The 16477-nt window shown below is 41.1% G+C and overlaps 1 protein-coding gene and 1 long non-coding RNA gene across 3 annotated transcripts in view; one reads left to right on the top strand and one right to left on the bottom strand.

Annotated features, from left to right (window-relative positions):
* LOC119509208 overlaps positions 1–3339 on the top strand; it is a 47979-nt gene extending 44640 nt beyond the window's left edge. The window contains exons 2-3 of the long non-coding RNA XR_005211651.1: positions 2504–2599; positions 3052–3339. This is a non-coding gene — a long non-coding RNA (uncharacterized LOC119509208). The remainder of the gene's footprint in view (positions 1–2503; positions 2600–3051) is intronic.
* Positions 3340–5906: 2567 nt separating this feature from the next.
* RDH10 (retinol dehydrogenase 10) overlaps positions 5907–16477 on the bottom strand; it is a 29122-nt gene continuing 18551 nt past the window's right edge. For both annotated transcript variants that reach the window (XM_037802896.1, XM_037802897.1), the window contains 4 exons: positions 12174–12272; positions 10773–10918; positions 8071–8202; positions 5907–7969 (listed from right to left, as the gene is read on the bottom strand). In XM_037802896.1, coding sequence (XP_037658824.1) covers positions 7846–7969; positions 8071–8202; positions 10773–10918; positions 12174–12272 — 501 coding nt within the window. In that variant the 3' untranslated portion in view covers positions 5907–7845. The remainder of the gene's footprint in view (positions 7970–8070; positions 8203–10772; positions 10919–12173; positions 12273–16477) is intronic.

The raw sequence follows: 16477 nt of genomic DNA, 5'->3' as shown, positions 1-16477 counted from the left end.
ATTTCCCCCATGCATAAAACACCACTTCTTTCCTTTTAAAATAAATCATCTCAAAGTGGTATTTCTTCTTTGAGAATAAGCGGGAAGCACCCAAATTGCGCAAACGTCTTATTCTGTGGTCACTGAACTAAAACCTAGAGGCACAGATGAAACTCGTTTCCAAAAGCTCAGTCCTAAAGAGGGGAATCTGGCTGATCTCTTCCCCAGAATATACTAGAGTTCTCTACTGCATCTGTAGCAGGTAAGGAGAAATGGCTCCTCGGCTGTCAGCTGGCTGTGGGAATGTCTTCAGGGACAGACTCCAGGCGGTGGCGGAGCAGGAAGTCGGCGCAGCTGGAGGAACTGTGGTTCGGGAATCCCCCCGAGGCTGCAGCTTTTGCTCCATCTAGTTCCTTCCGTGACAGCCGTATTCATTTCTTCACTCCCTGGCCGGGTTCTGCATTTCCCAGCTCTCAGTCCTCAAGGGCCTCCACTTCACAATTTCTGGGGCAGCAGATTGGGTTTAGGAGTCTGTCACAAGCAAAGCATCTTAGGTCCACTTCCAGAGATGTCGCAAGGATGCTTCAGCATCCTGGGGTAAATCCCAGAAAACATGACGATGCCAAGCTGTTGCCAGAGTCAGAGAAATTTATTTGGAAAATAAAATGCAGCTCCTGGAAAAATTGAGACTTCTATTTATTTTTTTTCTTTCTTCCAAAAGGATAAGCTTTCCATTGTCATGTTGAGCCAGAAGAAGACAATGTTTCTGGGGGTCAGATTAAAGTTCTCTTTATTTTCATCTGCCTCAGTGCTGTGCCTCTCAGAACATGGCTAACTTATATACATATATAATATATATATATATATTATCTTCATTTTATTGAGATATATTCACATACCACGCAGTCATACAAAACAAATCATACTTTCGATTGTTTACAGTACCATTACATAGTGGTACATTCATCACCCAAATCAATCCCTGACACCTTCATTAGCACACACACAAAGATAACAAGAATAATAATTAGAGTGAAAAAGAGCAATTGAAGTAAAAAAGAACACTGGGTACCTTTGTCTGTTTGTTTCCTTCCCCTATTTTTCTACTCATCCATCCATAAACTAGACAAAGTGGAGTGTGGTCCTTATGGCTTTCCCAATCCCATTGTCACCCCTCATAAGCTACATTTTTATACAACTGTCTTCGAGATTCATGGGTTCTGGGTTGTAGTTTGATAGTTTCAGGTATCCACCACCAGCTACCCCAATTCTTTAGAACCTAAAAAGGGTTGTCTGAAGTGTGCGTAAGAGTGCCCACCTGAGTGACCTCTGGCTCGTTTTGGAATCTCTCTGCCACTGAAGCTTATTTCATTTCCTTTCACATCCCCCTTTTGGTCAAGAAGATGTTCTCCGTCCCACGATGCCAGGTCTACATTCCTCCCTGGGAGTCATATTCCACGTTGCCAGGGAGATTCACTCCCCTGGGTGTCTGATCCCACGTAGGGGGGAGGGCAGTGATTTCACCTTTCAAGTTGGCTTAGCTAGAGAGACAGGGCCACATCTGAGCAACAAAGAGGCATTCGGGAGGAGGCTCTTAGGCACAACCATAGGGAGGCCTAGCCTCTCCTTTACAGCAACCGTCTTCCCAAGGGTAAAACCTAGGCTAACTTATATTTAACTCCCGTAACTTTCCAAGAGTTGCCCGAAATTATGAGGGATTGAGAGGACTCTCCCATTGGTGTTTTGGCAGAAGCAGCATCTATGGCAGTGCCTTACAGACTTTTCTGGTCTTCAGGAAACTTTTGCATACAAGGTGAAGTTGATCAGAGCAAAGGGTTGAAGGGCATGTAAATAGAAAATTGCTAAAAGGACAAGTATGATATGAGTCCACTTATATGAAATATCTAGTATAGGCAAATTTATAGACACAGAAAGTAGTTTAGAGGTTACCAGGGGCCCAGGGGGAGGGGGAATGGAAAGTTATTGCTTAATGGCACAAATTTTATGTTTGGGTGATGAAAAATTTTGGAAATAGACAGTGACAATGGTTGCATAAAACTGCAATTGTGCACTGAATTGACCACTTAATTAAAAGGGTAGATTTTGTTATATATTTTACCATAATAAAAAAAAATCCTTAAAAAAAGTTCCTTTGTCTTCATAACTCCATTAGAAGCAAAAGAACTAGAAAAAAATCTTTTAGTGCACAGAAGATTTAAAAGTCCCTTTCCTGGGTAAGGCAGAAGATAATATATTCCTATTTCCCAGTTGTGACACCTACCAGGTGATATTTGAAGAACACAGCATGTCATCCAGGCTGACATTTACTGAGCACCTACTACGTGCCAGGCTCTGTGTGAGGGGCCAGGACTACTGAGATGAATAAAACAGGGCCCTTTCCCACAGGTGTGAGAGAACTCGTTGCAACATGGTAAGTATGGTAAACAGGGATTTTGCTATCTGCACTGCTGCCACCAGCCACATTATGGTAAGTCTGACTCATCTCAAATTTCCTTTTTTGTAGGTGAAAAACAATTATGTTCCAGCAATTTCACACGATTCGACCTCAAGGCTATTGAACGTGTATGCAGTGCAGTAAGCGCAGCACTAAGTGCTTTAGGTGAGTCCTCTCGGGTATGTCCCACCATACTCCTGAAATAGTAAACCCAGTTTACACAGGGAGACTGACTCACGGAGGTTAAGAAAAGGTCCAGGATGTCTGACTAGTGAGGGGCAGAGCTAGGTCTGAGATCCGACTGACAGCAGACCTGGGCTCCTCAGGGTGCTGGGTGCTGCTGACACCTGTAGGACCCACGATGCTGAGCGGTGGACAGAGAGGAGGACTGGGCTGGAAAGGCCGTGGGGGAGGGGAGGCCTCCCGAGCGGCATCTGGGTGGACCACTCAGAACACGTGGGCAAGGCAAGGGGGCATTCGTCATGGCCACTCTGCAGACACGGCTCCCTCTGCAGCATGGTTTAAATCATCTTGACAGGAGAGCCTCAAACCTGGAATCTGGGATGAAAATGCTTTGTTTTTCTTGCTAATCAATTAATTCTCTTTCTTTTGGCTAGTGGTAAGAGAGGTTCCAACAGCCACAGCTAAAATGCTGGTCAGAAGCTCCTGGACAACACTGTGCAAGTTCTCTAAAGAAGGAGGGTGAATTCGATGAGAAATGACTGCTCGGTGAGCAGGATTCTGGAGAACGTGGCTGCGCATTTTCAGGGCTTTCCCATGGAGAGAGATGGTGGTGGAAAGTTGTATGTGCTTTGAGATAGCAATCGTAATGTAGGAAATGTAAGCCCCAGGAAGAGTCATAACAAATAGTACTAACGACTGTGGTCACATGCTCCTCTGCCTTGACATTTACTAGGCCAGCGGGGGGCGGGGGGGGGGGGCAATGGCAGGTAAATCCTGGCCCAGGGACCTGGCCCCGAGCTGTTGTTGGCAAGCCGCCTCGAGGTTAGCGACTGGAGGCAACCAGATAGGAACCGATCTCAAGGTGCAGACTGATAGAAGCTGGTCCTGTCACATCTTTTTGGCACATAAAAATGGTTCATTTGAACTAATGTATCCATTTGGTGATACTTGAAATGCAATTTGTATTTCCCCGGGGTTCTCATGAAACCTTGCCTGCGCATTTAAGCAAGTCATGCTTCTGAGGCCAAGCAAACAAAATTGCCAAAGTACAACAGTTTCCAGGTTTCACTTCAGAGGAACTTTTCCTTCGGTCGTTTTAACAATGGATTCAGTTACTAGAAGCCTGAGTGCACGGTTAAAGACTCCATGTGCTATCTGTTAACACTGTCCTTCACCTTTTGGGCCTCTGCCCCAGGGCTGGCCACACAGACTCTTTTTCTTGAGCCAGACTGAGGTTTCTTAAGTGTGACTCAGCCTGGGGATTAGACCCAGGCAGCGGAGATAATTGTTTCTAGTCTCGTTTCTCCTTGGGATGAGGACGTTTTCCTCCTAATGTTGCCCCAACGTCACTTTTTATGACTTTCCTGTTTCTGCTCTTCCATCACGTTCTCCAAGGTCTCCTCCCTGGACCTCTTTCCATTCCCAGCTTCGTTCACTCCCTGGCTTCTACACAGATGGCTCTGGAGTCCCAGCACCAACCTCTTTCCTGAGGACCGGGTCCAGATGCCCATTTGTCAGTCATTGTCACCCAGCATCCCAAATGCAATGTTTCTAAAAACAGATTCACTGTTTGTTCTGCTGCTCCCACTAAAAACAACCCAGCTCATCTTGAATTCTCTAGTCTTCAGTCATGCAAGCTTTAAAGTTAAATCTCCCGTGCATTCAGCAGCTAAGCCTCACGGGTTCTCCGTCCACAAACTCTCACACTTGCCTCTTCCTTTCCCGTCTCCCTGCCACTTCTCTCTCACAGGCCCTGACCACTTCTCAGCTGGACAAGTGCAACAGTTCCCTCCTAACTGGTCTCCCTGGAAATCCTTTACAGCAGCCCAATGGATTCTATTAACTCACATCTCTCCTGCCAAAAATCTTCCTAGGCTTCCTTCTTCCCTATCAGATGAGGCACCAATTCCTCATCCTGGAACAAAGAGTATTTTCAAGACGGGGCCTTCTAGGGAATGCATGCCATTCTCTTTGCATGGCCTGTGTTTCAGCCAAAATGAGCATAATCTTCCTTTTTCAACCTCTGTGCCTTTCCTGATAATCTGTCCCCTGGGATGCCCAAATTCCCATTCCCATTTCCACCTGCTGCATCACCAGCCTTCAAGGCCCATCTCGACTGCTACCTTCCCCTCCCTAACTCACTGGGACCCCATCCCACTCTGAGGCGTCCTTTGTGGCACGTGCACATAAAGGCACGCATCTGTACTTGTGAGTTAACTGCAAGCCACTGGATCCCTGGTATCAGCCCTGGGCCTAACAGATGCCCAGTGTATTTGCTAAGCTGCACGAGGACGGATGCTGATACAGCCTCCCGAGCACACCACTGCCACAAGCGGTGGCATCCTGGCTCCAAGTCCCAGCTGCTTCTGGCCCATTACAACTCTGCTTTCCCTACTCCTCTTTGTAATCAAGCACAGGCATGGAAAGAATGTCCCCCAGCCCCAGTGATTTTATATTTCATTGGAGACAAAAGCAAATTGTCAAGATTCAGGTCAATATCACTTTAGCCTTCTTTCTGCCAGATGGAAAAGTAAACTTTGAAAATGACATTTGACTTTTTTTTTTTTTTTTTTTTAACTTGGGCAAAATTTGAAAGCTATAGCCTTTCAAGGAAAGAGGATACTGTTAAAAACAAACATAACAAAACAAAAAACCCAGCCTGGCTTTATGTAGCTCAATCCTGTCAAGCTAGTCTAATCTTTTGTGACAGAACAGCAGACCTGGTAAACCAAGGAGGGAAACAATGGCTGGAATTCATCTTTGCCTGGCTTCAAAACTTTTGATTCCTGGGTCCCACTCAATATGATTATCATTAAGTTGGTTGAAAGGTTAGAGAGAGGAGGTCAGTACCAGCCGGGGGACAGAGAGGTGCTCCGCAGGGAGTCGGCCTCGAGCCCAGTGGCCCTGAACGTTTGCATGAATGGGCCAGGTGACAGCAAAGAGAACATATGCAACGTCTGCATTAACGTCAAGGTGGGGGCAAGGGGTAGGTGAACAATCAGTAAGAAAAGTAACCTTGGCAGTTACGTAAGTGGTCACCACACGTACACAGGCTTGACTAGAAGATGGTTCACATTTTTGAAAAAAGCCCCAATAATTTGCAATGTAGCATTATACTGAATGTGGTACTGAGATCAAGAAAAATGGTACGTAGGAATCCTGCAGTCCTAAATGTGCATTAACTCAACAGCTGAAGATGGAAAAAAGAATTTGGACGGCATTCAAGGGAGAGCCACAGAAGTAATTAAACAGGGCTGTGACAAGGGAATTGAAGACTTCTACAAAAAAGTTAAATGAATTAGGTTTATTGAACTTAAGAGATGAACAACCTCATAAAGGTAATAACAAACAAAAATAGAAATAGGCTTAAATTACAAAACACGAGAATAAAATTAAATGTAAAGCTGACTTTCCTTAGTTTTAAGGTTGCTAGATGGGACATTACATTAGAACAGCTTTGTCTAGGGCGGCTTGAGTGTGCTCCCGGCTAACTGGTGGATGGTCCTGGATAACCTCTGAGAATATCTGTTTCCACCCCATGTGGTTATGAGACTATTTCAAAGTCTGTATTTAAATCCATAATTGAAAATTAACGGGCAGCCAGGGCCTCAATGGTTAATGGCTTCAGGTTTGGTTGTTTATAAAAGAGAAACACAGATGTGCAACTGAAGAGCTATTCCTTAAGACCAGCTTTGGGGGACACTAGCAGCAAGCCAGGATCTTTGCTACCTGCGGATGCATGTATAGCCAAACCAACCCACAGGTAGTGGATCCTTTCTAGTTCTCCACTTTCGACGTAAATGAGCCCACAACAGTGTCTAAATAGATGTTAACACTGGAACTTTGAGTGTATAGGCACCCTAAGCTTTTAACATCCCTGTTCCCAAACACTATCCCATTCAAACATTTTTCCCTAAGTAAGGCAGGATATGTCATGGGAAAAAAACTACACAAAGATTTTTTTTTTATAACAGTGCTGACAACTAATGGTCACATAGTCAGTTGTATGCAAGTTAATTCTTTAAATTTAATCAGTCTTTATAAAATTTCCAAATTAATTAGTAAAAGTTGGCTTATTTTAATAGCCTTAAACATTGGTCACTAAACAAGACATTCTAAAAAAACAAACAACAAAAAAAGCAATCACGTAATAGATCATAGTAATTTACAAGTGGATGGTATACATTTAGATACAGAGGTAGAAGTTCACTTTTACAATGTTTCACTAATACACATATACCAAATTCAAGGCACAAAATAGTTTGCTTTACAAAAAAATACTGTAAAAATGTCATTTGCTGTTCTACAATGTGAATAAAACTTTCAAAAGAATCTTTACACCCTTCCATACATACTCCATAGGATAAGATTTTTTCCCCTCACTATTCAAAGTTGGCACAAAAATGGGGACTTTTCTAAGTAGAAGTTCCCATTTTTAGAAACTGTTTCTTTGCAGAGCTGTAATGTATTCTAGATAAAGAGTCCATACAAAGAAATGAAACAGCAACTTCCTGAGGAAAGGGCACTTTCTGTATGCAGCAAAATTCATAGGTAGAAAATGTATGGTGTTCTGGGATAACTAGGTCTCCAGAGTGGTAGATACTTAGAGAAATATTTCAAAGATAAAACTAAAAATTCAGCTAATACTTTAGCCATTATGACTTTAAGAAAGAGATCTGATCACCTTTACCCAAACACTAATAACTTTGAATTGATGGAGATTTCAAAATCACTTTTTAAAAGAGCTGAACATAAAAATATCATGAAAAAGCCACACAGGCTTTGCAAAACTGTAACTTAGAAAACATGAGAAAATATAGCAAGACTGTCAATTGGCTAGAGTTTAATTACAAAAATTAATAAACTCTATAGGAACTAAGAAAAATCACACACATGAAACACTGTAGTTATTATCTCTAGACTTTCTGTTCATTAAAAAAATAGTAATAATGGTAGTCTGAAGATATCACACAGTGCATGTCTAAAGATCTGATGGTTTTAGGGTTCTAAAAGGACCCCAAGGGCAACAACCTAAGCTCACATTGGCTGAACACATTTTCCAAATACTATAGCCAGTTAATTTACACTTTATTTTTTCTTTTTAAGTTGATTAAAAAAAAAGTCAATGTGGATTTAGTATCCAGAGAATGTCAGTTATGCTGATGGGCACTGGATTGAAACATTTTGATCGTCTTCTGATACAAATGATATTCCATACAAAAAGATTCTTAGATTCCATTTTTTGCTTCATTATTATTTGTGGCTTGTTTTCTTTGAGCGATAAAGGGGTACATACACTTGTCCGCTCCTAGGAACCGATACATGCACACGACTGCTTCAAAAGGGAGGATGCTGAAAAAGGAAAGTCACGCCTGTTAGCAAACAAGAAGCCCCATGTTAAGTTAGCGGGGCAGGTATGGAGGCACCCAGCCAAGGAGGGGATCCCTCGTTACCTCTTCATGAAGGTCACGATGTACATGAGCCGGGGGGTGCAGATCATGGGCTGGTCGGTGAGGATGGCCTTCATGGCCTGCTTCACACAGTAATCGGGCTTCAGGGGTGGCAGGAAAGGCTCAATTTCTTTTCTGGAAGTTAGATACCCAAAAAATGAGATTACCAATTAACACAAAATAGGGAAGACTGCAAATATACATCAAAACGTTAATAGTGACGTTATCTAAGTGATGCGGCTTTGGGCCCATTTTATTTTCTTCATTGTGCTTTTCTGTATTTTCCAAATTTTCCTACTAAGAACACATTTTATTTGCACAGAATGGAACACAAGTTATGGAAAAAAGAAGCAAAATCGATTTCTCTGCATTCCCATAAAACGAATAAGCCATTTTAAAAAATGCATCAAATTGTATGACAGATTCTTTTTCTATTTGTGTTTTTCGATAGAAAAAGGGTAGGGTGTTTGGCATAACAAACAGTAAACCTGAAAAAGATGCTAAGCTAGAGAAGTGTCCAGAATGCCTGAATAGGGAAAGCTAAGGTATTTTCTCTAGGGGTCTCTAAAATGAGGTGCTTATAAATAAACCTTCAGTTTAAGTTACATGTTGAAATAACTTAATACAACTTATTCTGTTTACTTTTCATTGTGCTGCCACTGCTTTGGACATCTGCACCTGCCACTCTGCTAGAGAACAAACAGGACTCAAGACCCTCAGTAACTGGTTCCTACGTTTATGAGATAAAAGCCAAACCACCATAAGAAATAAAAAAACAAAACCGAACAACCTCCCACCCCCAACCCACACCCATACCTGTCCATGCTCAGGGCTGGTTGAGGTTGGAATTACTCAACTCCAGGGTTTCCATTTCAAGAGTGGAGGCGATAAGTCACCCTCCACCTATTTCACTGGATATTCAGGTTCAATGTATGTTAAGAAAGGCCCCTCCTTTCTCTCTTTAAGCCCAACTCGGCAAGTAAATTCATTAAACCCCCCACCCTCACCCCCAGGACATCACTCCCAGGGGAATGAATCTCCCTGGCAATAAGGAACATGATTCCCAGGAATGAGCCTGGCCCTGGCAGTGAGGGATTGAAAATGCCTACTTGACCAAAAGGGGGAAAAAAGAAAGGTAACAAGGTGAGGTCACAGTGGCTGAGAGATCCCAAATAGAGTCGAGACACTATCCGGGAGGTTTCTCTTATGCAGGCTCCAGCTAGACATCCCAAATGGCCACAGTATGCCACGCCCTTACCCAAAATAGTCCCCAAATACCTAGGTCCTTACCTGAGATTCTATAAAAGATTCACTAAGTTTTATGTTTCAGAAACTTAAATCCACCAGTGTTCCTATGCCAGACGAGTCCTAAAACCCAGAGGCAATAGCCTCTTTAAGAACAACAATCAGATGCAGCCCCTTCCCATACTGCCAACACCCCCTTTCAATATGAACAATTTAGGGTGCTCACTGCCTAGATACCCCTGAAGATGGAGAAAGGGATTAAGTGAGAGGAAGGGGTAGCAACAAACAAGATAAGATTTAATGGAGGTCTATGAATATACTGAAATTTTATATAAATATATATATTTACATATATTTATTATATATCTATATTTTAGATGTGGGGCTGTTGGAATAGCTGGAAGGAGGTAAATGACATCCTGGAACTGTAACCTATAGCATCCCTTGAAATTTGCTTTGTGGCTACTCACTGAATTATTTTTTGAAGTTCTTCACCTTTCTGTATTGCATAATAAGTAAAGAACTGAAACCGTGGAACTGTAACCATAACAAATTTTGAAATTACCTACATAACTGCTTGTTGAGCTGTACATCGAAAGTTAATACCTTTCTGTATTGTATGTTATACTCTACAATGATAGAAATAGCTGAAGTTATGGAACTGTGACCCATGACATTCTTTGAACTTTGCTAACTACTTGTTAAAATGTACTTTGAAAGTTATCACTGTTATGTATATATGTTAAAGTTCACAATAAAAACAAACAAACCAACAAAAAAACAAAGGCCCCTTACCAACAGGGAACTGGTTCAGTTATCTTCCTTTGCCTTTCATATTTATCCAAGCAAAGATCTCAAAGTAAGCATGTCTTCACAAGTATCCTCTTAATGAGTCACAGTTTTGTTTATTCTGCTTAGCTCAAGTCAGATGTAACTTGACATTTATACTCCCACCTGCCTCCTTTCAAAGTGTGTGGGCATTTTATTTCATTTTTAGTAAATATAAATGGTTTTTCTCATTCTGTCAGAGTGAATCAAGCTACATACACTTTCTGCAAAAAGGAGGTTCCCAAATCTGGAGAGTAATATTCAGAAGTCTTTTTACACTAATATAATAGAAACATTAATATATTAGAAACATCTCCTAAAGCAGTAGCTCCTAAGGAAAATCCTGCAGATTTACTTTTTCTCCTTGAAGGTGCAGAGAACCCACCTCCTTTCTGATGCTTCTAGATCAGCTTCTGCAAGTTTATATCAACGTGGCCTCAGCCCCTTACTTGTCATCCTATGTATCCCAATTTTACAAACCTTGACCAATGAAAACTACATGTTAATTGTCAAATGATAGTCAAAATACAAGACTGCCTATGTCTGAAGATCCAATTCCAGATATTCTCCCTGTATGGAAAGATGATTTTTTAAACAGCTTTTTATCAGAGGAAAGATTGGTTCTCACTGACCTGATTCGGCAGCCTCTGAACATGCCGGTGTCTACAAGGTAAGGGCAAACCAAGGTTGTTTTAATTCCATCCTTTTCAGCAGCCTTTAGCTCGTGGCTCAGGGATTCGTGAAAACCCACCACTCCAAATTTACTGGCACAATAATCCTGAGTTAGAGGAGAGAGAGAACAGAAATACTGAGTATGTTCACTAAGCCCCTGACCAAACTGAAGTTTCCCTGGTCCTACTGCTTTGCTTAGATGTTTGATACAAAAAGTCACAGGTGACTAAGCAAAGAAAAGGAAACCATTCTAAAAGACAGATATCTGATGTGGTTCAGTGCAGAAATAATATTTTTAAAGCAACAGCAGAAACAGATGAACACTTTTTGCCACATCAACTAAGTATCATATTACTTTGGGGAAATTACCACAAAGGATTCTGTGAAAACTAACAAGCTGAAGTTAAAAATGGAGAGAGGTTCACTTTGAAGTGTCTGGAAAATTTACAAATGGCCTCCTGTTCAGGAAAAGGAACTGAAAAACCAGTTTGTTTCAATTAATGCTAGAAGAACAAAGGCAAGTCTAGCTTACATTGTAAGTTGTTATGATCTGACCCTATTTCTAGGGTGAAGCAAAAATGAAACAACTTAACTAGAACTTAACCCAAGGACACATGGTATAGAATATAAGTTCTTCTCCATTACCCAACTTTAAATTCAGGAATAGAAATATAAATCACCTGAATGGAGCAGCTTTCTAGTCCATGTTCTTTTGCGCATTTGCACAGAGTAATGTTTTCAATTTTATGCTACAGGCCTCCACAGGACAAAGAGCCCAGAACTGTACGCACGCACATGCTTTATAGCTTGAATATGGTGAAGAACGGGATTTGATTAAACCCAGTTCTTTTAAGGTTTATTTCCACAAACTTACAAGGCAGAACACCTCACATCTGCCACAATCATCTCATCTGACGAGCTAACACAAGACAGTTCTCTTCTAGCAAGCTTACCCAAACAAAACGTCAACCTCGTTTACCTGCTGCCCACAGCAGTGCCACCACCCTCCACCGCTCCACTCCCGACCCTGAGTCATCCCCACCCCCACCCCCAGCAAGTGAAATGCTCACGAAAATGGGCCTCCTAAGGACTGGCCCATCTACTTCTTTGCATTTGCCTCTTTGTCAAACGAATGTTAAGTGATTGTAAGGCTTTAGTGCAGCATTCCACTTCAACAGCTGTCACTGGGTCCAATATTCCACCCTGGGTTACCACAGAACATAGGACGAGCAGCACACAGGGAGGATGCTTCCATGGACTTCCATGAACCGCGTGGTCAGCAGGTGCTTTTCTTAGGATTTTGGTGTATTTATCACAAGATAAACCCATTGAATGAAAGGGACGCTTTATATCCAACAAACCTCAACTCCAGCAGTACTGAACAATCCCAAGGAACTTGCAACTGTTACAATATGACCATGATTGATCTCCAGCATTGTAGGAAGAAAAGCCTTAGTGGTCTGGGGGGGAAAAAAAAAAGTAAGAGTCAAACTTTAGAACTGACATCATGAGTTTCATCTAAAACCCAATCCAAGATTACAAAGCAAACTTACCCAGAAAATGTCTCAATTCCCAATTCATTTAAAAATATTTTGTATTTATCAAAAAGAGAGAGGGTCCTTTAAGTGTTGGTTCACTCAGTATGTATCACTGGCATGGCAGGTATATTACAAGACAAAAGCAGCAAGAAGGCAACGTAAGAGCTTTTGGAGATGATGTCCAGATATGAAAAGAAAGCTATTAGCAAAATGCTTTTTATCACCTTTCAAGCGACCATCACCTGCTAATCTAAATTATTCCCCTGACAGTCAATCATTTCAGGACAGAGATCTTTTGATGCTTATGACACTTCGGCAGTGATCTCATGGTGTGTGAGGGACCCCACCACAAAGAGGTGCTTGTATTAATGATTACCAGATGGCTGCATCTAAACAGTAATAGACCCAGGAATGCATCATGCCATTCCATTCCCCAGGATCCAATACTTTATTACCAAAATATACTAGCAAGAGGTGTAAGAAAGTATTTTAGGATGTAAAAGACAGGGTAAAAGTACAGAATCATTTGAAAGGACAAATGTGTCCTAATGCTAACCCTGGGTTGACGAAGTTGGTTTCCTGAATGCCCTCACTCCACTGTCCGCTGTGGGGTCTGCTGGGGAGTGAGTCTCCTGCAGGCACAGGTGACTAGCTACTCTGTGCAGCTAACGCAGGTGGCAGAAGCTCCAGGGCGGCAGGCTCAGAGGCAGCACTGATTTCTTAGGCACTAAACCTCCTTCCCCTCTCCCAGCTCTCTGGCCTTCAAAATGCAAGGCTGTATTAAAAAAATAATAATAAATGACTTCAAATTGCTTACGATGATCTATTAACTACTCTACCAGGCTCCCAACAGTTTTATAACCTGCTTCTTAAAAGAAAGCAGCAAACAGCAACCTGTCTACTGTTGAGTTATATCCTGCTGCCAACATAGCTTCCCATGATTTATGAAATGGGGGTTAGGGGGAAGCACCACACAGCAGACTTAAAGAATACTTGCATTCCCTTCTCAGAAGGTTTCCTGGCTGAGGTATCACTGAGTTTTTCTTTTATATATAAATATCTAATTTGCTATAATTTTTCTATGCACAAGATCAAAAACAGTGATTCTATTAACTCTGAAGTTTTTCTAAGCTCCAATCGATGATGCAAACACTTGCCAGATTAATCCTGGGGAAGTATCCCAAGGTCCTCCCCAGCCTGACCCCTGGATAATCACGCAAACCCGGACCACCACCTCCACCCTGTTTGTCTGAATCTCCTGACTGTTCCCACATGTCAGGCTTATTCTCACCGTTGAGTTTTTACCCTGGAGTTCTTCCCTGACATGAAAATCTACCTCTAACCCCTCAAACTCCAAGTGTAGTATTAACCACACATTTACATGGCATTTTGTTTTTCAAAGGGCTTTATATTAATTATATCACCAGTGTCCCAATAATTCTTTGTGGAAGGTAGTTCGGGTATTAAGCCTTTGTCTAACATTATTCTAGACAACCCTGACTTTGTTTATATTTCTTTAAGACATAGAGTCTGTCCCATTCACTTTAACATATATTATTTGTTTTACAGTGTTTGGGTTTGATTGTTTTATACTTATTTGTCTGGCTGCCCTAGACGAAGCTGGAAGACACAGGTGATTCTTTCAAAATTTATGGAGACTTCTCAGGAACTTCACAAACCTGGCACACTGCTGGATGGATGATTAGATACAGGCTGATTTTATTTTTTTTTTTAAGAGTGGTAGCAGGAATGGTCAAGGTAATTATGATAGTAATTATTATTTCGACATGCTTGACAGCCAAAAAAGTTGAGAATTGGTACTTTGGGTCATTATAGATTCAACTTTAGGTTCTATTGATTATATATGGCCATTTTATCACAGAATTGCAATTTAAAAAAATCACCAAAAAAGATATAAATTCCAATCTAAACAAAAAAATAAATCCTTAATTAATCAAGTCTATGAGTATTCTTTGAAGTACAGGCATACCTTGGAGATATTGCAGGTTTGGTTCTAGACCACTGCAATAAAGCAAATATCACAATAAAGTGAGTCACACAAATTTTTTGGTTTCCCAGCACATATAAAAGTTATGTTTACACTATACTATAGTCTATTAAGTGTGCAATGGCACTATGTCTAAAGAAACAATGTACATATCTTCATTAAAATATGACACAGAGATACAAAGTGAGCACATGCTGTTGGAAAAATGGCGCCCATAGACTTGCTTGACAGAGGGTTGCCTTCAATTTGCAAAAAATGCAGTATCTGCAAAGCGCAACAAAGCGCAATAAAACGAGGTATGCCTGTATCTGGTTATGATTAACTGTTCCCAGATTAGTTTAAAAGTATAAAGTTCTTCTTGATATTAACCAGAGATCATTTCTAAATATTAAAAGTTTTCCTAGTCATAGAAGAAAGGGATAAATTTCATATGAAGGGTTTGAGTTATTTTCTTAAAACATGTAAGGACTCGGTGTTAAATCCTAAGAAATTACAATATAAAGTACCAGTAAGAATTTACTACTTGGTTACCTGACAAATCTCAATCACATCAGATGAACATCCTTGTTTAAATGGCTAGTGTCCCCTCCAACTCTGTCTGAACACACAGTGCATCAGCTCTAATGACTTCCACATATTCATGTGTAATGTTCTTGTCCTGTAGCTTCAATGACTAATCTAGATCTCCAGTACCATATATAGATAGGTAATAGAAGATTAACAAGTTCCTGTTATCTTTAATTTGCTGGAAGGTTCTGAAACTGATTACCCATCTGAAATTAGTCTGGTCGTGTTAATATATTCATTCAACAAATACTTCTTGAACACCTGCTACATGCAGGCAATGCACTATGACCTGGCCATACGAAGATGGGTCAAACAGGCTGGTTCCCTTCCTGTCTCTAAGCAGAATTTATCCTCACCAGCACGGAACTGTGTTAAATCAGTATAACAAATATAAAACAGTTCTAGCTTATCCTCCACGTAAGCACGGTACTGTGGCTGCATATACTACAAAATGTGACTTGGGGCTGTTTTGCACTCTCCCCACTACCAAAGTGGATTAGGGGGACAGTTAGTTTATTGGTTTTGTTTTTAAAAGAAAAAAAAAAAAAAAGGCAACATAAGAATCCAGATATGGCTATGTGATTAAAATTTTTTCCAATTGTGGGTTGTAAGCACATATATTTTTTTAGAGAAATATGCTTCACTTTAAGTAGCCAGTAAAATTTGAAACAGGTTTGTTTGTTTTAATATGAAGTTTTCTTTTGAAAAGAAAAGGTTAGCCAAAAAACAAAAAAACCAGGAAGTGGTGGGGAAAAATATATGCTTTCTTCCCTAATCAAGGGCAAATCTGGCCATCTGTATAAATGAAATTCAGTGTCTTCACATTTACTATATTCCAAGGCAAAGGCCCTTGCTGTTATTTATAAAGGCTCACCAATTACAGGTAATGCTACAGCGACTACCAAGATTCCTAACAATGTTGATGACAACAAACAAGTTGTTGAAGAATCAGAAAGGTGGAGTCAGCTACCCAGGGCCATACAACTGGCCTTGGAACCCACAGTGCTTCCTCTCCTAGCACGCGCCAAGCCTGTACTCAGGTCTGACCGAACGCAAGCCTGGGAGAAGAGCATTCACCTCAGGAAGGCTCATGCTTCTTCTGAAACCTGTGCTCAAGTTTCACACCGGAGCCTCATACATGTGACTGAGCACTAAGGCTGTTAATCATTTGCTTCGTGGCTTGAAAGGAGGTGAGCAATTACTGCTTACGGCTTATTTCTACAACCAAACTCCTGCCTTATGTCTGGGGCACATTATCTAACAAACTTTGATCAACACTAATTCCATTTCTTACTGTACAAGAAAAATGCTATAAATGGTGGCTAGAAAGCATTACATTTTCAGGAATTTTTCCCAAGTAAACTGACTGGTTTTCCTTTCTGATTACTCTTGCCCTCTACAGTCTGGTTGATGACACGTGAGATAGCACAGCATATTCGGTCCTTGACACGGTTTGACAGCACAAAGAGATCTGGCACTTTGTAATGAATTATTAATGTGCACAAATATTGTAGCATGTATGAAGGGACCAGCAAAAGGTGAAGTGCTAGTT

The sequence above is a fragment of the Choloepus didactylus genome, chromosome 14 (assembly GCF_015220235.1).
Source record: "Choloepus didactylus isolate mChoDid1 chromosome 14, mChoDid1.pri, whole genome shotgun sequence".
In the NCBI taxonomy this organism is placed as follows: Eukaryota; Metazoa; Chordata; class Mammalia; order Pilosa; family Megalonychidae; genus Choloepus; species Choloepus didactylus.
This window is presented reverse-complemented; position numbering and strand designations above follow the sequence as displayed.